The sequence below is a fragment of the Salmo salar genome, chromosome ssa11 (assembly GCF_905237065.1).
Source record: "Salmo salar chromosome ssa11, Ssal_v3.1, whole genome shotgun sequence".
Taxonomy (NCBI): domain Eukaryota; kingdom Metazoa; phylum Chordata; class Actinopteri; order Salmoniformes; family Salmonidae; genus Salmo; species Salmo salar.
The window spans coordinates 34,570,192-34,594,899 of record NC_059452.1 but is presented as its reverse complement, the minus strand read 5'-3'; the positions used below and the strand labels follow the sequence as shown (position 1 = coordinate 34,594,899).

General features: G+C 43.4%; 1 protein-coding gene across 4 annotated transcripts in view; it reads right to left on the bottom strand.

The window, feature by feature from the left end:
* LOC106572427 (CREB-regulated transcription coactivator 3) overlaps positions 1 to 24,708 on the bottom strand; it is a 115,833-nt gene that overhangs the window by 39,484 nt on the left and 51,641 nt on the right. For 2 of the 4 annotated variants that reach the window (XM_045689421.1, XM_045689419.1), the window contains exons 4-6: positions 20,967 to 21,028; positions 6,454 to 6,516; positions 2,566 to 2,663 (exon numbers count right to left, since the gene is read on the bottom strand). In XM_045689421.1, coding sequence (XP_045545377.1) covers positions 2,566 to 2,663; positions 6,454 to 6,516; positions 20,967 to 21,028 — 223 coding nt within the window. The remainder of the gene's footprint in view (positions 1 to 2,565; positions 2,664 to 6,453; positions 6,517 to 20,966; positions 21,029 to 24,708) is intronic. The other 2 variants (XM_045689422.1, XM_045689420.1) reach the window with 1 other exon arrangement.

Below are 24,708 nucleotides of genomic sequence, written 5' to 3'. Positions count from 1 at the left end.
ATTCATGGAGTCCTACCGGCCTTCTCTGATCCCTGGAGTTACGATATTACCGGTTTAGAACACAAGGGGGCTCCAAAAAAACCAAATGCCTATTGGGCATCTATCACCAGAATGCTAACAAAATTAGCACACGTAATAGCGAATTTCCACAGAAGCTGCTAGCTAAATATGCTAACGAGCAAACGAAAATAAACAAATTGCAAAGACAGGCAATCCAGCTCATAAAGTTATACTATACATAAATAGGTAGGAGCTACCGAATGGCATGTCATTTTTGGTGAGTTTGACATTTACAAGTAAAGGTGAACGAGACACATTGTGCAAATGAGCAAAGTTTTAACACATGCTTGTCTGAAGGAAGAACAGTACTGGCTCTGGAGCAGCATGTGTACACGCTGTGTCTGTGTGGAGTCTGGAGTCACTAGGGCAATGGGCCTACCTGCTCTGCTCTGAGAAAAAGGGTGAGGAGCATACAGGCCAAGAACGGACAAAAAGGAGGACAAAAAAACGCAAGGAAATCAAGCACTGGCAGCTGTACAGATAACTCATCCAAAGGGCTTTGACTTCTCAAACACAGCAGAAAGCAAACACTATATGATGTCCAGTGACCTTATTAATTAAGCCATTTGCTTAGATAGCACAACCCCCTAAGTTTAACTTGCAAGTTAATGCAGAATGCAGCGTTTTTCACAAAGGAAAAAAAAAATAATTTGCATAAGAAATCTTGCTGCCAGATCTAAAATGTTTCTTGTAATTTCTGCTCGGCATCAGACAAATTTTGTGCTTCAGTTGCTCTTCTCCACTCGGATGAGAATTCACAAACGGGCATTCTATCAGCAGACAGCGCTCTGACTGATGTGTAGCTACTTTTCTCCCTTACTTCTCTTGGTGTAGCCAGCCTACTTTTCTTCTGGAAAATTAAAGGTTAACTTTAAGCAAAACATTAAGAAATGCAGCTGGCAACATTCTTTCTATGATAAACATTAACATGATGGCCATGCATTGTCATTTTTTATTTATTTTTTAAACTACGTTATTTTTCATTGTAAGCTCATTTACTCGTGTCGCTGCCAGACAAAAAGCGTTGCACTTCTGTTGTCATCTGATAAAAATGAAGCTATTTTCTGCTGAATGTGTAGCACTAATGTATTTTCCGTGAAGGAAAACTATAGTTGCACATCCCTGATCACTCTATTGAAGTAAAAAAAAAACACTTGCCTTTCAATATAAAACACCACCTCTGTCAATACACAGCTGGACTCACCTGCCAATATCCAGTTTAAACTTGTTGGCTAAACAAATAGAGTGGTAATCCATTCTGGGACCGTAGGAGCCTATCCAAGTCTCTCTCTCTCCAACATTAAGACATCACTCGCTGATAATGCATTAACACAACACATTCCACTGTCTGTCTGTCACTCTTAACAGAGGGGTAAGGGGAGGAATGGATGGAAGGGAGAACATTTTAAATACACACACAGACGAGAGAGGAATGGAGGAGTGGAGGGAGAGATGGAGGGATAGAAAGAGAGGGGAGAGATGATAGAAAGACAAGAGAAGGAGAGAGAATGGAAAGAAAAGACTCAGACAGAGGAAAGTGAGGGAGGGTAAAGAGAAAGAAGAGAGGATGAGATAGAATAAGTAGCGATGTGAAGGTAAAGGGGAACAACTAAAGATGCAGACACAGAGGAGAGAGGAATGGAGGAAAGGAAGACAGGAGTGAAAGAGAGCAGTCTCTACAGGCCCAGGACTGTCCCAACCAACCATACATAAACTCTTCTTAGATATTTTAATAGGGCACACTGACAGTGTAGACAGGAAATACTTTCATATCTTTCTACAATGTCTCAGCAAGGTTTCAAATGTTTTATAAACCTTAGATGTTGTAGAAAGATTTAAAATGATTTCCTGCCTACACCATCTGTTTACATTGATTACAATTAATGTTATTGCACAACCTCTCCTCAAGAACCTCCAACCAGTTCCACATATTTGATACATTCAAGAACTTGCACAATGCGCATAGAAAGTGGATATGCATGGATGCGCGTCACAATGGTAAAATGTAAACAACATCATTTTGGGAGAGATGGTATCGACACGGCAGCACTACTGTAGCTAGTAGAATAGTGTAGAAGCCATTGGTAACTATAAACCATTTTACCAGTCTAGCTAATCATTGTGGCTAACTGTGGGGTGAAAACAATTCCCTTATTTACTGTTAAATAGCCAATCTCTTTGGGCTCCTTGGGCTCTGTTCAGAAGAAGTGCACTGTGTAGGGAATAGGGTGCCGTTTGATACGTGCTTTATTTGTATCCATTCATGAAATTATTGGAGATGTAGAGGTGTGTGCGCACGTGCACAGTAAGAAAGAGGTGTGTGTAGGTGAGGTGTGTGTATGTGTGAGTTAATGTATGCAGGTGTGTGCAAATGGTATGTGTGGGTGTGTGTTTGCGCACGTGCAGATGCAAAGTGTGTGTGTAGATGAGATGTGTATGCATGCGTGTGTGTGCAGATAGTTGTATGTGTGCAGATGCTGTGTGTGTGTGTGTGTGTGTTCTCACCGTTGCGCTGGGGGGGCCCTCTGCCCATCTGCTGGTTCATGCCAAAGGGGTCCTGGGGGTTCATGGCACTCGTATGAAGAGCCGAGTCCGAGTTGGTTCTGTGGAGGAGGAGAGCGATAGAGGGAGGAGGAGAGAGGGAGGAGGAGGAGGGGATGGAGGAGGAGGAGGGGATGGAGGAGGAGAGAGGGAGGAGGAGGGGATGGAGGAGGAGGGGATGGAGGAGGAGAGTGTTAATTTTCTCCCAATGTCGTGGTATCCAATTGGTAGTTGCATCGATGAGAAAAAAACTGTGATTCCCGTATGGACATGGGAGAGGTGAAGGTCGAGAGCCGTGCGTCCTCCGAAACACAACCCAACCAAGCCGCACTGCTTCTTGACACAATGCCCACTTAACTCAGAAGCCAGCCGCACCAATGTGTCAGAGGAAACACCGTACACCTGGCAACCGTGTCAGCGGGCACTTTGCCTGGCCCGCCACAGGAGTCACTAGTGCGCGATGGGACAAGGACATCCCTGCCGGCCAAACCCTCCCCTAACCTGGACGACACTGGGCCAATTGTGCGCCGCCCCATGGGTCTCCCAGTCACGACAGAGCCTGGATTTTAACCCAGAATCTCTAGTGTGGCACAGCTAGCACTGCGATGCAGTACCTTAGACCACTGAGCCACTCAGGAGGCAGGGTGTTCATATTCTGAGCCAGTGGTGGACAGAGGATGAGGACGCCTCGCGGCTAGGTCAGAGAGTCATTCAGCGGTGGACAGAGGATGAGGACGCCTCGCGGCTAGGTCAGAGAGTCATTCAGCGGTGGACAGAGGATGAGGACGCCTCGCGGCTAGGTCAGAGAGTCATTCAGTGGTGGACAGAGGATGAGGACGCCTCGCGGCTAGGTCAGAGAGTCATTCAGTGGTGGACAGAGGATGAGGACGCCTCGCGGCTAGGTCAGAGAGTCATTCAGCGGTGGACAGAGGATGAGGACGCCTCGTGGCTAGGTCAGAGAGTCATTCAGCGGTGGACAGAGGATGAGGACGCCTCGCGGCTAGGTCAGAGAGTCATTCAGCGGTGGACAGAGGATGAGGACGCCTCGCGGCTAGGTCAGAGAGTCATTCAGCGGTGGACAGAGGATGAGGACGCCTCGCGGCTAGGTCAGAGAGTCATTCAGTGGTGGACAGAGGATGAGGACGCCTCGCGGCTAGGTCAGAGAGTCATTCAGTGGTGGGTCCGCACTCTGCTCTGCCTACACACTTATACTTCGATACACACATTCTCAAACGTACACACACTCAGCCCCCCCCCCTCTCTCTCAGATGCACACACACACACACACACACACACACACACACACACACACACACACACACCTCTTTCACTGGCTACAGCTGAGGGCTTTCTCAAGTGCTCTTCATTAAGCACCAATGGCTATGTTTATGCTTCACTCTCCCTCTAAGGACAAATCTCTCCCTCCCTCTTTCTCTCCCCATCCCTCACTTTCTCTTTCCCTTAAGGATGCATCTCTCACACTCTCCTTCTCAAGATGGACACCCTCTTTCACAGGGTGGTTATAACATCTCTCTGTGCAGTCCCTAAACTATCTGAGACCACACCATGTTCATTAGGGCACACTGTAGCAAAGCGCTTTGCAATGGAAAACAAAAACAAGTGTTTCTTATTGGACAAGTACAGGTAGATTGTAGCTCCCCGTTTCTGAACTTTTCCCTCCCACTGAACACGCCCTAGAGCTCAGTATGGTTCATAACCTGTTGGGGCTAGGGGGCAGTATTTTCACGGCCGGATGAAAAACGTACCTAATTTGAAAAGGTTACTACTCTGGCCCAGAAACTAGAATATTCATATTATTAGTAGTAGTTTCTAAAACTGTTTGAATGGTGTCTGTAAGTATAACAGAACTCATATGGCAGGCAAAAACCTGAGAAAAATACAAGCAGGAAATGAAAATCTTGTGGCTGTACTATTTTCAAGTCATTGCCAATGGAACACACAGTGACAAAGGATTCATTTTGCACTTCCTAAGGCTTCCACTAGATGTCAACAGTCTTTAGAAAGTAGTTTGAAGCGTCTATGATGAACAGAGACCGAATGAGAAGGCATGGGAGTTGATGTCCCATCACTTCATTGTCGCGCATTCATGTGAGATGAGACCTTGTGTTCCAAAACGTTTTTCAAGACACAGGAAAGGTCCGGTTGAAATATTACTGACGTTTCACATTAAAATGGCCCTAAAGATTGATGCTATACAACGTTTGACATGTTTGAACGAACGTAAATAGAGTTTTTTGGGGGGCTTTTCGTCGTGACATTTCCCTCGCGCGCCCTACATTTTGAGTAGCCTACTGAATGCGCTAACATGGAACATGGAGTTATTTAAACATAAATTATGAACTTTATCGAACAAAACAACATTTTTTGTGGACCTGGGATTCCTGGAAGTGCCTTCTGATGAAGATTATTAAAGGTAAGTGAATATTTCTAATGTTATTTATGATTTTAGATAGTTCCAACATGGCGGCTATCTGTATTGCGTAGTGTATTTTTCTGAGCACAGTACTCAGATTATTGCAAAGTGTGCTTTCCCAGTAAAGTTATTTTGAAATCTGTCAATGCGGTTGCATTCAGGAGATGTTAGTCTATAATTCTTTGAATAACAGTTTCATATTTTATCGACGTTTTATAATGAGTATTTTTGTAAATTCACCGGCAGTTTTGGGGAGATACATTTTCTGAACGTCACACGCCGGATGTAAAATGCTGTTTTTGGATATAAATATGAACTTGATAGAACAAAACATGCATGTATTGTCTAACATAATGTCCTAGGAGTGTCATCTGATGAAGATCATCAAAGGTTAGTGCTGCATTTAGCTGTGGTTTTGGTTTTTGTGACATATATGCTTGCTTTGAAAATGGCTGTGTGTAATGTTTTGTCTATGTACTGTCCTAACATAATCTAACTTTATGCTTTCGCCGTAAAGCCTCTGAAATCGGACAACGTGGTTGGATTAAGGGGATGTTTATCTTTCAAATGGTGTAAAATACTTGATTGTTTGAGAAATTGAAATTATTAGATTTTTGCTGTTTTGAATTTCGCGCCATGTATCTTGTCAAGCAATCCCGTCACAGGGATCAGAACGGGAAGGGGTGGCCCCAAGAGGATAACAGAGAGTCAATTCATTCATTAACAGCATATCATCAATAACAATTTACATAACATTGGTGATTAACAACATGTCATTCATATGCAAATAAACATCGTAACACCAGCATCACATCAGGAAACAGACAGATGGTCCAAAGAAAGACCAAACGATGAATGTGAATAAACTAAATAGTAGTGAATAAATCCACAGTGAGTCAGGAGGCACAGTGTTAGGTAGCGATGGGTGGCAGCAGCAGCAACAGGGTAGGTGGCGACAGCCTTACCCACCCAGTCACACGGTCCTACAGCTGGGTTAGTGACAATGACAGAAGAAAAAGACTGATTAGTGTTACTAGTATAGCGAGGTAGAGGGAGAGAGTGAAAGCTAACAGACACAGTAGTCTGTCTTGTGCTCCAACTCCGCGTCTCAAAGCCTTGCTAGAGATAGACAGATGAACAGATATCTAAAAAAAAAAGAAAACAAGAGAGTGATTGAGGAGTGGAAGAGGGCATACAAAAGATAGAGCAAGAGAGGACACGAGAGATTGAAATAGAGAGGAGCGAGAGCAGGGGGGTGAGAGAGCAAGAGAGAGGGGGGGTGGTGAGAGAGTAAGTGAGAATGAGAGGAAGGATTGGGAAGTCTACAACAGAGAGAAGAGAGACAGAGCAGTCCGGCAGAGTGGTTGGTCCGTGTGAGAGAGAAAGCAAGAGAGGAGGCTGAAGAGTTCAAAGGTCACCTGTTGAGCTGTGATATTAATCTAAATCCTGGTCGTTTCTCCTCGGCCCACAGCTGCTGCTCCCTTGGGAGAGGGAAAGAGAGAGAAACATCACGCTCGCTTCGTAGTTTACTTGAGCTCAGAAAAGACTTGGGTGCTGAGAGAGAAGAGAATCGGTTGGAAATTCTAAGGTGAGGAGGGAAATCTGGATGAGGGGGCTGGATACAGATCTACTAAAGTGGACTGACTGCAGGGCTGGATACAGATCTACTAAAGTGGACTGACTGCAGGTCTGGAAACAGGCCTACTAAAGTGGACTGACTACAGGTCTGGAAACAGCCCAACTAAAGTGGACTGACTACAGGTCTACTAAAGTGGATTGACTACAGGTCTGGAAACAGGCCAACTAAAGTGGACTAACTACAGGTCTGGAAACAGGCCAACTAAAGTGGACTAACTACAGGTCTGGAAACAGGCCAACTAAAGTGGACTAACTACAGGTCTGGAAACAGGCCAACTAAAGTGGACTAACTACAGGTCTGGAAACAGGCCAACTAAAGTGGACTAACTACAGGTCTGGAAACAGGCCAACTAAAGTGGACTAACTACAGGTCTGGAAACAGGCCAACTAAAGTGGACTAACTACAGGTCTGGAAACAGGCCAACTAAAGTGGACTAACTACATGTCTGGAAACAGGTCTACTAAAGTGGACTGACTACAGGTCTGGAAACCGGGCTACAAAACTGTCCAACCGTATGGAGTAAGTTAAGGAACCCCCTAAAAAACAAATAATGTCCATCAGACATTCAACCATGCTTTGTGGAAAGTAAATATTTTTCAGGCAGAAATGACTACACCTATTTGAATACAGACCCCCCCCCAACATATGTATTTTTTTTAACAGATCTCAGAAAGTAACTACTTTTCTGAAATGATGGATTGCCTGCCTTCAACTAATGACAGGGCTATATCTGGAACTGCATGTTGAAGATAGTACACCATTTCCTATACTATTCCAATCTGACAGTCATATTTGATCTAGACAATACATTTCTATCTGAACAGTCTGTAAATGTCCATTGCCCCAAGTGTACATAATCAAGTCAAACCAATTAACCAATTATATTTTGTACAGATACAAGTCTTACATCCAGTAAAACATGTTCACAACTCAAATCTGTTCAGTGTGCTGTTATTGCACTTGCTTTTGGATACTAGTTGTGTCTGCCAAAACAAGTGCATTGATCTAGACGCTCACTGTGTGCACAGTGTTCTGGTTTAATTTGCAATAGTTTACCAGACCGTGCCAAGTGTGTGGGTGTAAACAGACCCATGAGATTGTGGAGAGCCCGGTGTTAACCGTTTTCAACAGAATCCCCATGTTGGACGACTGGGATTGAACTGGGAGTTGATGCGAAGCAACAAGCAGAGTTAAACTACGGGGGACCAGCCCTACTCACAGGGATGAAACAGGAGCACTAAACTGTGTCACAGTTCTGTAGATTATACAATCCATCTTCATTGATCCAGACAACAGGGGATTGTGGTTATTCTTGCAGTCCTACACTACTGGCTGGGAGGGAGCAGCACAGGGTGAGGCACAGAGCAGTGCCCCTAGAGCAGGTTAGGGGTTACGTGTCTTTCTCAAGGGCACATGTGTAGGTGGTGCCTGAGATATTGATGCCAGCCACCCTGCGGTTGCCTCCTCCCTCTCGCCATATCCCTAGAGCACCAGGTACTGTAAGACAACTGTAGATCAAATCAGAACATAAACTAAGTAAAACCAGGGGAAAAAAACCACTTCAACTTTTCATTTGACAAATTAATTGTATCACTATTCCTTACAACCCTTGGGCTACATCCACACTTTTCCACATGGCAGAGACGAACACAAGTATCTGTGAAAATTAGCAAAGAATCAAGTTAAAAACCAATGCAAAATCTCCATCTCTGTAAATAACAGACATCTGAAGGCCTCACTGTAGATGACTAGCAAACAGCTGCTGTGACAGTGGAAGACACCAACTGAAGGAGAATAGAGACTCTCTGCAGGAGAAACCCAGTGATTTTCAACCATGACTACATTTAGATGACTGAATTTAGCGATTACATGCTCATCCTGTGACACTCATGGTTGCTACTCTCACACATTGTGGTCTGATAGTGTGTAATACAATAAGCTCACTGGAAGTGGCCTCTGTGAATCCCAAATCAGCCCCTAGCCATAGCCCCTACCCCCAGTCACTTGTGTAGATCTGAGGATCGGAAATGTAAGAAATATGGTGGCACTGATTTTTTAGATGTATCATCTTTGAATTGCATTTCAAACAAAAAGCAATGATTGCAAAGTTAAACCATAAAACTCAATGCACAAGGACTATTTTAACAATTTTCACTGAAGATTTTACAAAAACATTTACTTGAAGAACAGCGCAGATGCAAGGTTTGGTAACAGAAGGACTGCACAAACTGCACAAAACTTAATTATGTTACCAAACACTGCATCTGCACTGTTCAAGTAAATGTCTTTTTGTAAAATGTTCTGTAGAAAATGTTAATAGTCCTTGTGCATAGAGTTGTATGGTTTTAACTTTGCAATCATTTATTTTTGTTTGACATATATTGTAATGTGAAAAATCTGAGTCTCAGTGTCACTCTGTTGCAGTGGAATTACCCTTGTGTCAGAGATCCATTTCGCCCTCTGATAGACCAGGGGAATGGTCGGCATACTGTTTACACCTATGCAATCCTCTCAAATCTACCTAAGTACACTGCCTAGGGGCCGTGGGTAGGGTTTGATTTGGGATTCAGGGCCAGAGTAAGGGGGACAGCCAACTTCCCAGTCCAAACAGGTTCTTCTTAGATGGGATCCATCGTTGCCAAGGCCAGCAGCTCTCCCATCTGCCTACAGGGGGCGATCTCTGCTTCTCTCCTGAGGGGCGCTTTGCACTGCATCGTCACCTCCCTTCTATTAAAAAGTGTGGCGGGAGGCTAATAAAAATGGTCCACACCAACCTGTCATATCACTAAGCTCCTAGACACACTGGGGGTGCTGTATTTAGACTCACCCAGCAAAGTACACACTCCAGGAAGACGGACTTTGGAGCCAGTGGGATACATACCAAATACTCCACCCACCCTGCACTTTCAGCAGGTACACTGCAGCTGGGTGTTCTGCAATGCTATGACAGTACACACTGCAGCTGGGTGTTCTGCAATGCTATGACAGTCACACACACACACACACACACACACACACACACACACACTTGTCTCATGAGCTGCTTTCCCCAGATGACAGCAGCTTTATTACACATTTCCATGTAAAGCTGTGTGTCCCTCCTCCCCCTGTACTGTATTGGGGCTTAGCAGCATGGGCCATATGGAGTTGGAACAGCCAAACATGCCTTCCCCTGCCCTTCTCTCATTCCCTTTCTCTCTGTCTCTATCCATCTCTCCCTTTCTCTGTCTCTATCCCTTTCTCTCAGTCTCTATTCATCGCTCCCTTTCTTTCTCCCTTTGTCTCTATTCATCTCTCCCTTTGTCTCTATTCATCTCTCCCTTTCTGTCTCTATTCATCTCTCCCTTTCTGTCTCTATTCATCTCTCCCTTTCTGTCTCTATTCATCTCTCCCTTTCTGTCTCTATTCATCTCTCCCTTTCTGTCTCTATTCATCTCTCCCTTTCTGTCTCTATTCATCTCTCCCTTTCTGTCTCTATTCATCTCTCCCTTTCTGTCTCTATTCATCTCTCCCTTTCTGTCTCTATTCATCTCTCCCTTTCTGTCTCTATTCATCTCTCCCTTTCTGTCTCTATTCATCTCTCCCTTTCTGTCTCTATTCATCTCTCCCTTTCTCTCGGTCCATTCCTCACCATCCCTGTGCTTCTGTCTTTCTCTCTCCATCCATCCATCCCAGTTAGCAGGATGGCCGACAGACTGACCGGTACTGGTTCGTCTCCAAGACCATCTTAGGGCAGCTGCCAGTATATTTAATATTCACCCTACAGAATCATGGAGATTACCATCTGAGATCGCAGAAATGCATTTCATATAATATTCCCAACACAAGAACAGAGTTTGGTAGGAGGGGCTTTAGCTTTGCTGGCCCGTCATTGTGGAACATTTTACAAAAGGATTTAAAACTGGATCTTTTTATTCTGATTGACGATTTTAAATCCCAGATTGGAGGGCTGCTGACAAACATACTGCATATGTTTTGAAACCTGTTATTTTAAGCTCTCTTATGCACTGTTTTAACTTCTATTCATTGTGAACTATATGTATGCTGCTTCTCCAGGGCTCACTTGGAAAAGAGATGTCTCAATGGGTCATCTCTCGTTAAATAAAGGATGAATAAATAAAAACACAATATCCTTCTTTCCCCATCCCTCCAGAGGATAGAAACAAATCTGGAAATGAAAAGACTTGTGATAACAATGCGGCCCGCCAGACGATTAGAGGCTGTACAGAGGACAGAGGAGAATCACAGAATCACACAGATGAGGATTAGCTGCCACGAATCACACAACCAAAGCGGTCAAATATTGCTCAGAGGATCGCGTGCATGGAGCATGCTGCTTTGGCCGTCTGATGCCATTCGTTGTCAATGGTCTTTTTTTAGCTAACGGCTGGGCTCACTGATTTATCCTGCGCCCCAAATGGCAGCCTATTCCCTACATAGGGCTCTGGTCAAAAGTAGTGCCCTATGGACCCTGGTCAAAAGCAGTGCACCTAGGGAATAGGGTGCCATTGAGGGCACACTGAGCTGGTGTGAGAGAGAGGAAGTGATCTTAACATACGTTAACCAAAATAGAGGCTTGTTGTTAATGGGTGGGTGGTGGTAAATACTTAAACAGACCACCTAAGCAGAGGATAAAGGGTCTCTAGAATCAGAAATACATCACACGCTCACCCAGAGAGAGCACAGGAATGTCTAAAACCCATCCCTAGGAGGGCCTTTTTGTTAGTCTATCCCCGGGGGAGGTCAGTGTAAGATCCCATTCCCAGGAAGGCCTTTAAGTTAGTCTATCCCCGGGGGAGGTCAGTGTAAGATACCATTCCCAGGAAGGCCTTTTGTTAGTCTATCCCCGGGGGAGGTCAGTGTAAGATCCCTGTGGAGAACAGGCCAGGCTGGGAAGAGAGCAGGGCCATGGAAAGATGGGTGGTGTGTACAGTTCCTTCAGAAAGTATTCACACCACTTGACTTTTTCCACATTGTGTTAGAAAGTGGGATTAAAATGGATTTAATTGTTATTTTTTGTCAACTATCTACACAGAATACTCTTTGTCAAAGTGGAAGAAAAAAAATTGAACATTTGTAAAACATTTATGGAAAATAAAACACTAATATATCTTGATTAGATAAGTCGTCAACCCCGAGTCAATGCATGTTAGAATCGCCACTGGCAGCAGTTACAGCTGTGAGACCTTCTGGGTAAGTCTGTAAGAGCTTTGTACATCTGGATTGTACAATATTTGCACATTATTCTTTTTAAAATGATTCAAGCTCTGTCAAGTTGATCATTGCTAAACATACATTTTCATTTATTGCCATAGATTTTCAAGCCAATTTAAGTTAAAACTGTAACCAGGCCACTCAAGAACATTCACTGTCTTCTTGTAGAAGTATAGATTTGTGTAAACTCCAGTGTAGATTTGATGTTATGTTTTAGGTTATTGTCCTGCTGAAAGGGGAATTTATCTCCCAGTGCCTGTTGGAAAGCAGAGAACCAGGTTTTCCTTTAGGATTTTGCCTGTGCTTAGCTCTATTTAGTTTATTTTTATCATTAAAAAAAACTCCCTAATCTTTGCCGATGACAAGCATACCCATAACACGATGCTTGAAAATATGAAGAGCAGGACTTAGTGTTGAATTTGCCCCAAACATAACACTTTTTTACTTTAGTGCCATATTGCAAACAGGATGCATGTATTAGAATATTTGTATTCTGTACAGGCTTCCTTTCTTTCATTCTGTTAAATTAGGTTAGTATTGTGGAGTAACTACAATGTTGTTGATCCATCCTCAGATCTCTCCTATCACAACCATTAAACTCTAACTGTTAAAAAGGGTGAAATCCCTGAGTGGCTTCCTTCCTCTCCGGCAACTGAGTTCGGAAAGACACTTGTATGTTTGTAGTGACTGGGTGTATTGATACACCATCCAAAGTGTAATTATTAACTTCACCATGTTCAAAAGGATATTCAATGTCTGCTTTTTTCTTTTTACCCATCTACCAATAGGTGCCCTTTGTGAGGCATTGGAAAACCTCTCTGGTCTTTATGGTTGAATCTGTGTTTGAAATTCAGGACTGAGGGACCTTACAGATAATTGTATGTGTGCGATACTGCGATGAGGTAGTCATTAAAAAATATTATTGCACACAGAGTGAGTCCATGCAACTTGTGTCTTGTTAAGCACATTTTTACCCATGAAAGTATTTAGGCTTGCCATAAAGTGGGTTGAATACTTATCAATTAAAGACATTTCAGCTTTTCATTAATTTGTAAAAATGTTAAACATTGTTCAACCTTCACATTATGTGGTATTGTGTGTAGGCCAGTGACACAAAATATAATTATAATCCAATTTAAATTAGGCTGTACAAAGGGTGTGAATCCAGACACAGGGTGCAGGGCCCTAGCCAAGGAACCCCTCTACCCAGACACCGGTGGGACTGAAACCCCACTGGTGAGACCATGGCTCCCTCTTGGGGAGTAGTGTACTGAGAAACCAGCACCAAATACACAACCTGACCCCTTCTTCACTGGCGTCACACCAGACACACTGAACACCCACAATAACAGGCCATGAGAAGAGGGAGAAGGGAGGGAGCGAGCGAGAGAAAAAGAGGGGGAGGGAGAAAGGGAGAGCGAGAGATGGAGAGACCAAAAGAAAGGAAGAGGAAAAGAGGGTATTTTGCACCAAATTGATAAACTTCTCCGGAGAGATTAACAGGTCAGGCAGCCATATTTAGATGTGAGAGAACCACAACCCTAAAATAACAATCTGAAGGGGGAGATAATGATAAAACCTGTTGTCCCGACAGCTAGTGAGAAAGAGGACAGTGCACTACATAGGGAATAGGGTGCCATTTGGGACATAACCAGGGACTGTGTGTGTGTGTGAACGGTGCGGTTCCCTTGCTGCATATCTGTCGTGCTTGTCTGGCCGCGCTGCCAATCCCAAAGCATTGACCCCATTGGTCTCTAAGCCCACTGATCTGAAAGCAGGCTTTAGACAAGCCAGCAGCCTGCAATGCATCTCCGACGCACTGGAGTGGTTTCACAACGTTTAGACAGAGCACACACACGTACGTGTAGTATACATACAGACCGCCATACAATACTAATGGTTACAAAACATCCAAAGAAAAACACAGACATGTACACACACACACACACACACACACACACACACACAGAAACACTTGCTATGTACACTGGATCTGCACTTCATCCTCTCGTAATTGTCTGTTTGATGACAGCCGGAGACACTAAGCCTGTGTGTAGACAGCGGGCTCTGATCTTCTCTCTGGGGCGCGGACAGAGCTGAAAGGGTTAAGGGGATTTGTGGCCCATCTCCAGGCAACCTGCCTAGGCGGTAATGCAGTGCAGATGTGGCCGGCGCTGTAAACACTTCCCACTCTGCCATCTCCCCCGAGATGGACCAGCACTGGAGCATCTGTCTCCCAGACCCAGACTGAATCTCAGCAACAAGACCACAGAGTCAAGCAGAGACACATTAACAAATCAATTCAACTACAAAAACACAGTGACAGATCCAAACTGACAGCCACAAAACAGACACCACCACCACTAACACTACCAGACCCTTATTGACACAGACCTGAAATACTACCAGAACGATACACTCCCAAGAACTACACACTCACAGACCGAATGCTGCCTTCTCATCAGTGTTAGAGCATCTGCTTAATGACCAAAATGCCAAATATATTTTCCATTATCTAGGAAGAACAGACCACCTCACAGACCAGATCTGCTGCCGCCCACTGAAACACATTCTGACGCTAGTTGATTTCAATACAAATTGTCCCTGTTTATAGCCTGTAGATGAGAACTTCTTAGGTCAAGGAAAACATCTAAAGAGGAAACTACTTCCCATTGGCATTTGAAGAATGTAACATGGCATGGGCACTACACTATCCCCACAACACATGTAAGTACACAACCTCAGGGTCAAAAATAGAACAAGGCCTATGTCAACAAACACCAAGGTTCTGTGGGCTTGAAACTCAGCCATTCAACAGTGGACTGACAGTCAGCAGACGCAAAGCTAACCGCTAAGTAGCTAGTTCTACTTTGTTGGGGTAAGGTTTAGTTGCCTCTAGGTGCTGGTCTTGGGTCAGTTTTCTATTTTCCCCATTAATGGTTAAGGTTAGGATTCAGGAAGGTGATCCTAGATCTGTTCTTACAGCACTAATGTGGAGGGCATAGGTCTGTGGATCAGAAGCCACTTGTGGCTGATTCCTTCTGGGTCACAGCAGGTTGTTGTGGTTATTCTGTCGGTCACAGAAACTTACACCCCCTGAGCGTCCTTTGTTTTACATGAGAGCCTGCAGCTGATGCAGAAACCCATACACCAAGCTCCGACGCAATACATTCTTGTCAGTGGGTGTCTATTTTCCATGCTAGACTGTGCAATCATGTGTTGCTGGTATTATGCCCACGTGAACTCCGTGTCAGTGTCGATGGCCCCATCTGCCTTGTGCATTCACAGGATGGGACTCACTGAGAATCTCAACTGCATACTCCTCGCATCTTCTCTCCTCACCTTCTCAAAACCCATTGGAGGAAAAGGTCAGAAGGGAGGGACCTCTGGCTTTCTCGTCCAATGGGTTTTGAGGCGGCGAGGATAGGGGACGCGAGGAGTATGCAGTTAAGATTCTTCCTCAGTTTAGCACTCCACTTAGCGCTCCCCTAGTTTAAGTGTTTCCCCAATGTTTTTGTGCAGGGACCCAACAAGACTACATGTGATCGACAGAATAACGTCAACAACCTGCTGTGACCCAGAAGGAATCGGCCACAAATGGCTTCTGATCCACCAGTTGAGAAGCAGGGTCCCAGCAGACCTATGCCCTGCACATTAGTGCTGTCGCTCACGATACCAGTATCTACCATACAGCATAACATGAAGCAGACTAAACTATATGGTCCGTTAAAACTCCCGAGTGGCGCAGCGGTCTAAGGCACTGCATGTGCAAGAGGCGTCACTATAGTCCCTGGTTCATATCCAGGCTGCATCACATCCGGCCGTGATTGGGAGTCCCATAGGGCGGTGCACAATTGGCCCAGCGTTGTCCGGGGTAGGCTGTCATTGTAAATAAGACTTTGTTATTAACTGACTTGCCTAGTTAAATAAATAAAAAATGTTAAAAGCCCAGTACAGACAACATTCTGTATTTCCTGTGTTTTGTATCATCTTGTACAACAGCTGATGAAAGTAACACTGTTAAAGTGTGAAAAAGTGTGATCAGTGTCATTTCCTGATACAGTGTAGTTGCACAATAGTTGCTCATTGAAAACACAATCTACACAGAGAGCAGATTCATAGCCAACCTTGGCCTTTCTCCATTTCCCTACACCTACAATAACATCTACTAAATAAGTGTATGCAACCAATAACATTTGACTTGATGACAGGGGCTACCACTGAAATGCACTTCAAATACAAGACAGACCCAAATTATTCCCAGATCTTCTCACCAATCTAGCTTGAGCTTCACAGTGACTTTGAGAGGGAAAATAAATATACTGAACAAAAATATAAATGCAACTTGCAACAATTAAAGATTTTACTGAATTATCAGTAAAATTACAAAAATTAATTAGGCCCTAATCTATGGATTTCACATGACTGGGCAGGGGTGCAGCCATGGGGAGCCAGGCCCAGCCAATCAGAATGACTTTCTCCCCACAAAAGGGCTTTATCACAGACAGAAATACTCCCCCCCCCCAACCCCTTCAGACGATTCCGCAGGTGAGGAAGCCAGATGTGGAGGTCCTGGGCAGGCATGGTTACACGTGGTCTGCGGTTGAGGACAGTTGGACATACTGCCAAATTCTCTAAAATGACATTGGAGGCAGCTTATGGTAGAGAAATTAACATTCACTTCTCGAGCAACAGCTCTGGTGGACATTCCTGCAGTCAGCATGTCAATTGCACGCTCCCTCAAAACTTGAGACATCTGTGGCATTGTGACAAAAGTGCACATTTGGCCTTTTATTATCCCCAGCACAAGGTGCACCTGTGTAATGGCCTTTGCAAAAGAAAAATGCTCACTAATAGGGATGTAAACAAATTTGTGCGTACGGAACATTTCTGGGATTTTTTATTTCAGCTCATGAAACCAACACTTTACATGTTGCGTTTATATTTTTGTTCAGTGTACAAACTTATGTTATGTTTTCCTTCATCAGTTAACATTAAGTGGTGACATGAGAATCGAGAAAAAAAAACGCACAACCCAGCCAGACGTCCAATCACACAGTCAATGTGGTGGAAAATTCCAAGAACAACTGAAAAGATGAGCTGTAAACAGTGGAGTCCCAGATGAGCTATAAACAGTGGAGTCCCAGATGAGCTATAAACAGTGGAGTCCCAGATGAACTATAAACAGTGGAGTCCCAGATGAACTATAAACAGTGGAGTCCCAGATGAACTATAAACAGTGGAGTCCCAGATGAACTATAAACAGTGGAGTCCCAGATGAACTATAAACAGTGGAGTCCCAGATGAACTATAAACAGTGGAGTCACAGATGAACTGGAACAGATTGCAGAGCTCGCTTCACCCTTTGACCCTACCGAGAGCACCAAAAAACAGAGGGACCGATTTGACCTTAACACACGCGGTACACAGTGGTCAGAGCCAACACTGAGGGGAGCATATCCCTGTAACACTGTGGAGTGGAGCGGGAGGCTAGGATTGGCCAGCAGAGCCATGGATGGGTTAGTGCCAATAATGCTGAGTGAGAAAGACGGAAATAAAATGTTCAATTATGTAATTTATATTTCATGGGGCGAGATACCTTAGAGAGAGAGAGCGAGGAAAGGATAGAGATATGGAGAGATATCTAAAAGAAATACCTAAAAGAGAAGTGAGAAAGCAATAGACTAGAGAGACCGGTATGCTGGCCACACAACTCTGTCCTTGAGGGGTGGAAGTGTGTTAGTCAGAGAAGAATGCATGTGGTTAGTACTTGGGTGGACACCAGGGCCTCTGGTCCAGTAGAGAGAAGCATTAAGACAGGTCATAGACATCAATAACACACAGACATTTAGCACTGTGCATCAATACAAGGCATTAACAACATGTCTTTCAGCAACCACAAAAACAAGAGTCATTCAATCAATCCAAAGAACATGTTGAAAGATCCTTAACATGAGGACCTCAAAGACATTCATCATTAGCCAAGTCACTTTTGCTCATATGATGTATTCTATACTGTGTAGCTAGCATGTCACATAATGCCTAGGATCACTTGGTTTGCTGCAAATCCATTGGGTGGCCCCTGGAAGCACTTGATTACCGGCCATCTGAATGAGGGATGTACACATAAAACACTGGTTACCAAGTCAACATGGCCGTGCTGCTGCTCCAGTTTCAACTGTTCTGCCTGCGGCTATGCACCCTCGACAACTACTATGATTATTATTATTTGACCATGCTGGTCATTTATGAACATTTTAACATCTTGACCATGTTCTGTTATAATATCCAGCCGGCACAGCCAGAAGAGGACTGGCCACCCCTCATAGCCTGGTTCCTCTCTAGGTTTCTTCCTAGGTTTTTGGCCTTTCTAGGGAGTTTTTCCTAGGGAGTTTTTCCTAGCCACCGTGCTTCTTTCACATGCATTGCTTGCTGTTTGGGGTTTTAGGCTGGGTTTCTGTACAGCACTTTGAGATATCAGCTGATGTACGAAGGGCTATATAAATACATTTGATTTGATTTGGTTTAACAAGTTCAGGGCAGTAACTGAAGAGGGAGTGGGAAGAATTGTGTTTGTCTGCCGAGGCTGAATGCTCCAAAACAAATACATCACTGTTCACCGTCTAAGGGTTAAATATGGTCCTATTTGATCTAACAAGTTAGCCCCAAGGGAGACGTTGAGATTCTTAAAGTAAAACACTGAAGTATAAATACACTGAAATCCTGATTTAATGTCCTAACGCAGTCGGATTCATAATCATAACCTTATTTTTCAACTAAAACATAGGCCCACCTTCTCTGGTTTTATTGTTTATGTGCGTAATTAGCGATGCTTCAGAAATGTCTTTACATAAACAATTTGGTTAAACAGTAATAGAGGCTCTGTCAAAAAGTTTAAAACTTCAACACTTCATCTTGTTCAACCAAACCCAATCAGATTTTATCTAGGCTATCACTATCCCACAACGGGTCAATTGTGATGGAGCCAAGAGGCAGTGTGAATCAATCCCAACCCAAATCCACAGAGTAAATCTGTGTGTGTCCGTGTAGCACATGCCTGTGTGTATGATGCACATGTCACTCCCTCCCTGCTCTTTCTGGGAACACAAGGTCACAGCAACATCTGTTTGCTCGGTCAGGAGGTTTGTCATCACAGGCCAACCTGTTTTTGTCTGTCAACAACGACAGACCTGCCGACCTACACACTGATCTTGGGACAGATTTGGATTTCCCCCACTATTGGTTAAGGTTAGGATTGGGGAAACCAGGTTTTATGACACTGTCCTCCAGTACAGTAAGAGCAAAGATGGAGGCCATGAGGCAGGGCGACTGGCAGCCGGCCAAGCCAACATTCAAAACACACAACTGTGTGTACGTACGTACGGATGTATGTATGTACGTATGTGTGTGTGTGTGTAGATAGAGAGAGAGAGACTGCAATTCACTGCCTTGTAAACCCTGGAGGGAGAGAAAACTGTCCAGTAATTACACTGCTGCCTTACATTTTTGTCATTTAGCAGACGCTCTTATCCAGAGCGACTTAGTAGTGAATGCATACATTTCATACATTTTTTCTCCATACTGGTCCCCCGTGGGAATCGAACCCACAACCCTGGCGTTGCAAACACGTTGCAAACACCATGCTCTACCAACTGAGCCACACGGGCCTTCTCTAGGTAGGTAAAACCAGGCAGGCAGTTTAACTGAAGAAACACACGCGGACAAACACGCATGCACACACATAGTAGTGGTACCTAACGAGCATTAATAAGCCATGCCATTATCACATTTTCAGCAAACGGTGTTGATTTCCCCTTTAAGCTGGAGATACTTAAGCAAAGCACAGTAGGACCGCAAAGACTTGTGGGCCGGATTCACCCTGTGACAACAATGAGTCACAACAGCGGCAGGTAGAGCATTAGAATGACGGCATCTGACCTTTAAACCAAAAGGCTATCTGTCAGAAGCACCTCTGTAGACGCGTGGCCCACCCGGGTGCCCCACGTGGCGATCTGATCCCTTCACTGAGCATCAATGGCTGCATCAATGGCTGCATCTCAGATGGCATCCTATCCCCTATAGAGTCACGAGTCCTGGACCCTGGTCAAAAGTAGTGCCCTCTAGAGTCACGAGTCCTGGACCCTGGTCAAAATTAGTGCCCTCTATAGTCACGAGTCCTGGACCCTGGTCAAAATTAGTGCCCTATAGAGTCACGAGTCCTGGACCCTGGTCAAACGTAGTGCCCTATAGAGTCACGAGTCCTGGACCCTGGTCAAAAGTAGTGCCCTATAGAGTCACAAGTCCTGGACCCTGGTCAAAAGTAGTGCCCTATAGAGTCACGAGTCCTGGACCCTGGTCAAAAGTAGTGCCCTATAGAGTCACGAGTCCTGGACCCTGGTCAAAAGTAGTGCCCTATAGAGTCACGAGTCCTGGACCCTGGTCAAAAGTAGTGCCCTATAGAGTCACGAGTCCTGGACCCTGGTCAAAAGTAGTGCCCTATAGAGTCACGAGTCCTGGACCCTGGTCAAAAGTAGTGCCCTATAGAGTCACGAGTCCTGGACCCTGGTCAAAAGTAGTGCCCTCTATAGTCACGAGTCCTGGACCCTGGTCAAAAGTAGTGCCCTCTATAGTCACGAGTCCTGGACTCTGGTCAAAAGTAGTGCCCTCTATAGTCACGAGTCCTGGACCCTGGTCAAAAGTAGTGCCCTCTATAGTCACGAGTCCTGGACCCTGGTCAAAAGTAGTGCCCTATAGAGTCACGAGCCCTGGGCCCTGGTCAAAAGTAGTGCACTATATAGTCACGAGCCCTTGGCCCTGGTCAAAAGTAGTGCACTATATAGTCACGAGCCCTTGGCCCAGGTCAAAAGTAGTGCCTGCAACCAATGCTTAATGCAAATCTACCTGCTGTACAAGGGTATTACTGGGCCACTGATTACCACATGCTTGATTCAGAGTATGTTAAAGTAGCTGTCCAGTGTTCCATGTCTATCAAAAATTACAATTATGTTAAAAACAGCTTTTTTTTGTTAGTTGTTTTTACACGGCATTACAAATACTAGTATCTGTAAAGCCACTCACCTTCTCCAGTTGTTGTCCGGCGGAGGGGACAGGTACACTGTTGCGTACGGGGAGCTCTCCATGTGGGGCTGAGTCAAGGAACTTACAATAATGGAACTCAACTCTGCCATAACAAAACATTACATTTATTGCATTTCTAAATAACAGTGGACTACATTTCCTAACAGTAAAACTACTTAACTATTCTATTACTACATTCTAGTCTAATTCCTGGTTTGATTCAAATTGAGTATGAGATTGCATATTCTACCTAGATGAAAGATTTCTCTATACGCGCACACGCGATATGGGACTGTATAAATTTACACTCAGAAAAATGTTCATTACAAAGCACAGTGAGCGGCTGGTGTGAGGTTCTGTGAACAATATGGCTGCCTGGACTAGTCCCAACCACCGGAGAGGAGTTCCTGACATTGTCTAGAGAGCAGCAGGGAGTGAAGTGCAATGTAGAGTCAGACTATAGATGGCTTTAGATCTTCAGTTACTTTCATTAGAGTGAGATGAGCCTAAGGTAAGAGGGTCTCTGCGCTTTTCATTGAGAAAGGACAGGCGGAACTCACTCAATAGCAAAATAGGACTTGATTCTATCACATGGTTCAAGTGCGGAGACGACGATACCAGACAAATTAGTGCATCTACAAATATGTTCCTCTAGCAGCCAAAATCTCTGGGCTTTTCAAGAAGAAAAGCTATCATTAAGAAGCCTACCAGTAAGCAGAAATGATGCACCATTAGCACACACACTGATTTTCTAAATGTATTTTGAAAATCAAACAGAAACTTAGCTAAATAAATATGTTGGAGTGCCTCCCATCTCTAATAGGGACTTAGACTACTCTCATTACCAGCCATCATTTGTACAGGGTCTGGCTAAATGAAGTCATTTCTACAGAGTGACTGGCTGGCTGGGGCAGATGGAGCCTGGTGTCCTCCTGGCAACCCCTAGCACAGATCTCCTTCAGTGACTCTGGCTCGCTGCAATCAGGAGAAAAGCTACCTAGTTTGAAAACCAAAACACCACACACACTAAGGGCTAGGCAATATATCACATTCATTTGAATGCATGTTTCCGTGCGATATTCCAAATGCCTGGAAAACGAATGCTTAATTTGTCACGCGCAATACTGCTAGCAGCATTTTAGCCAGACTGTTATACTAGCTGTCTAGTCAGTGTTTTATAAATCAATTATATAACAAATTGGCAACTCATTTTGAGAAATAAGTTAGGTCACTTGATTTCAACATCTGAACAAAGTAGACAGGCTAGCATGCTGTTCAAACAGTTGGAGACGGACAGAAGGGTGTGATCATAACAATTCAACTGTTCTACCTTGTTAGCTAGCAAATAGATCCAAGTAGGCTGAACTTCAAATATAAAGATTAGTTGTCTACTCACTAGCACGTGGGCTTGTGCTTGAGTGTGTTTATGAGACCGGTGTTAATTATCTAGAATGCCTGCTACAACAAGTTAGTCATTATTAGTGAATGTGCATTATGCATGGTTGTGGTTACATTTGTAACAATTTTTTTTTTTTTCATAGACAGACTTGAAAGACAGATCTGTGATTATTACAAAAAAAGCAGGTTAAACTATTTTGATATAATTATTATTCTGTTTTATGGATGTGCAAGGCTTATATCTAGGATTAGTATAATTTCACAAGTCCTGAATTCATTTGTTTATTGCTGACTGTTTGAAATGCATTGTATTTGAACTTTAAAATTGTACAACAAAGCTGAGAGATATACTGTATATCATGAATTGCCCATAAATCCAAGAAAAACATGTTTTATATGATTTTTTGGCCATAATCTCAGACCAGTGTATGAGAGGACATAATGGAAGGAGATCCTGTCCCAACAGGTTTTTTCAGTCCAGTCTGTATTAAGGCAATCAGAATTGTACTCTAGATCAGGGGTACTCAAACTTTTTAGGTCCAGGGACCCTATTTGTGATAGAAAATTCATCAGGGACCCCCACAAATCAAAAAACAATGAGTGAGATTTAAAAAAAAAAATACAAATAAAAACGCATACAAGGACAAAAAAAAAAGATTATGCATTCACTACTGTAAGTCGCTCTGGATAAGAGCGTCTGCTAAATGACTAAAATGTAAATGTAAATAACTACAACCTAAAACTTCTTACCTGGGAATATTGAAGACTCATGTTAAAAGGAACCACCAGCTTTCATATATTCTCATGTTCTGAGCAAGGAACTTAAACGTTAGCTTTCTTACATGGCACATATTGCACTTTTACTTTCTTCTCTAACACTTTGTTTTTGCATTATTTAAACCAAATTGAACATGTTTCATTATTTATTTGAGGCTAAATTGATTTTATTGATGTATTAAGTTAAAATAAGTGTTCATTCAGTATTGTTGTAATTGTCATTACAAATAAATAAAATATATATATATATATATATATTTTTTTTTTTAAATGTTTAAATGATAATAAAAAAAATGTAAAAAAAAAAAATGTAAAAAATTAACATTCGGCCGATTAAACGGCATCGTCTTTTTTTGGTCCTCCAATATTCGGTATCCTTAATTGGCGTTGAAAAATCATAATCGGTCGACCTCTAACCAATATCCCTGTGAACCTCCCAGGCCCACGTTGCCAAGGGTTATGAAGATACAATGTAATGTAATACAATGTATTACACGCTCTAAACCTATTCCATATCAATAAAAAATGTCGTTAGTATTATTCATATTGAAAAATACATTTTATTATTTGTTTTTAAATATTTTGAGATCTGGCCTCCTGCAGGGGGTCCTCACAATCTCACAATTCTGCAGCGATACGCCATCCCATCTGGTTTGCACTTAGTGGGACTATCATCTGTTATTCAACAGGCCAATGACCCAAAACACACCTCCAGGCTGTGTAAGGGCTATTTGACTAAGAAGGAGAGTGATTCAGTGCTGCAATCGAAATGATCTGGCCACCACAATCACCCGGTCTCAACCGAATTGAGATGGTTTGGGATGAGTTCGACAGCAGAGTGAAGGAAAAGCAGCCAACAACTGCTCAGCATATGTAGGAACTCCTTCAAGACTATTGGAAAAGCATTCCAGGTGACTACCTCATAAAGCTGGTTGAGAGAATGCCAAGAGAGTGCAAAGCTGTCATCAAAGCAAAGGGTGGCTACTTTGAAGAATCAAAATTATAATTTGATTTGTTTAACACTTTTTTGGTTACTACGTGATTCCATATGTGTTTCATAGTTTTGATGTCTTCACTATTATTCTACAATGTAGAAAACAGTAATAATAAAGAAAAACCATGGAATAAGTAGGTGTGTCCAAACTTTTGACTGGTACTGTATAATATATATACCCTCATGGAGTTATATACATATATATACACACACACACACACACACACACAGCTCAAAAAAATCAAGGGAACACTAAAATAACACATCCTAGATCTGAATGAATGAAATAATCTTATTAAATACTTTTTTCTTTACATAGTTGAATGTGCTGACAACAAAATCACACAAAAATAATCAATGGAAATCCAATTTATCAACACATGGAGGTCTGGATTTGGAGTCACACTCAAAATTAAAGTGGAAAACCACACTACAGGCTGATCCAACTTTGATGTAATGTCCTCAAAACAAGTCAAAATGAGGCTCAGTAGTGTGTGTGGCCTCCACGTGCCTGTATGACCTACCTACAACGCCTGGGCATGCTCCTGATGAGGTGGCGGATGGTCTCCTGAG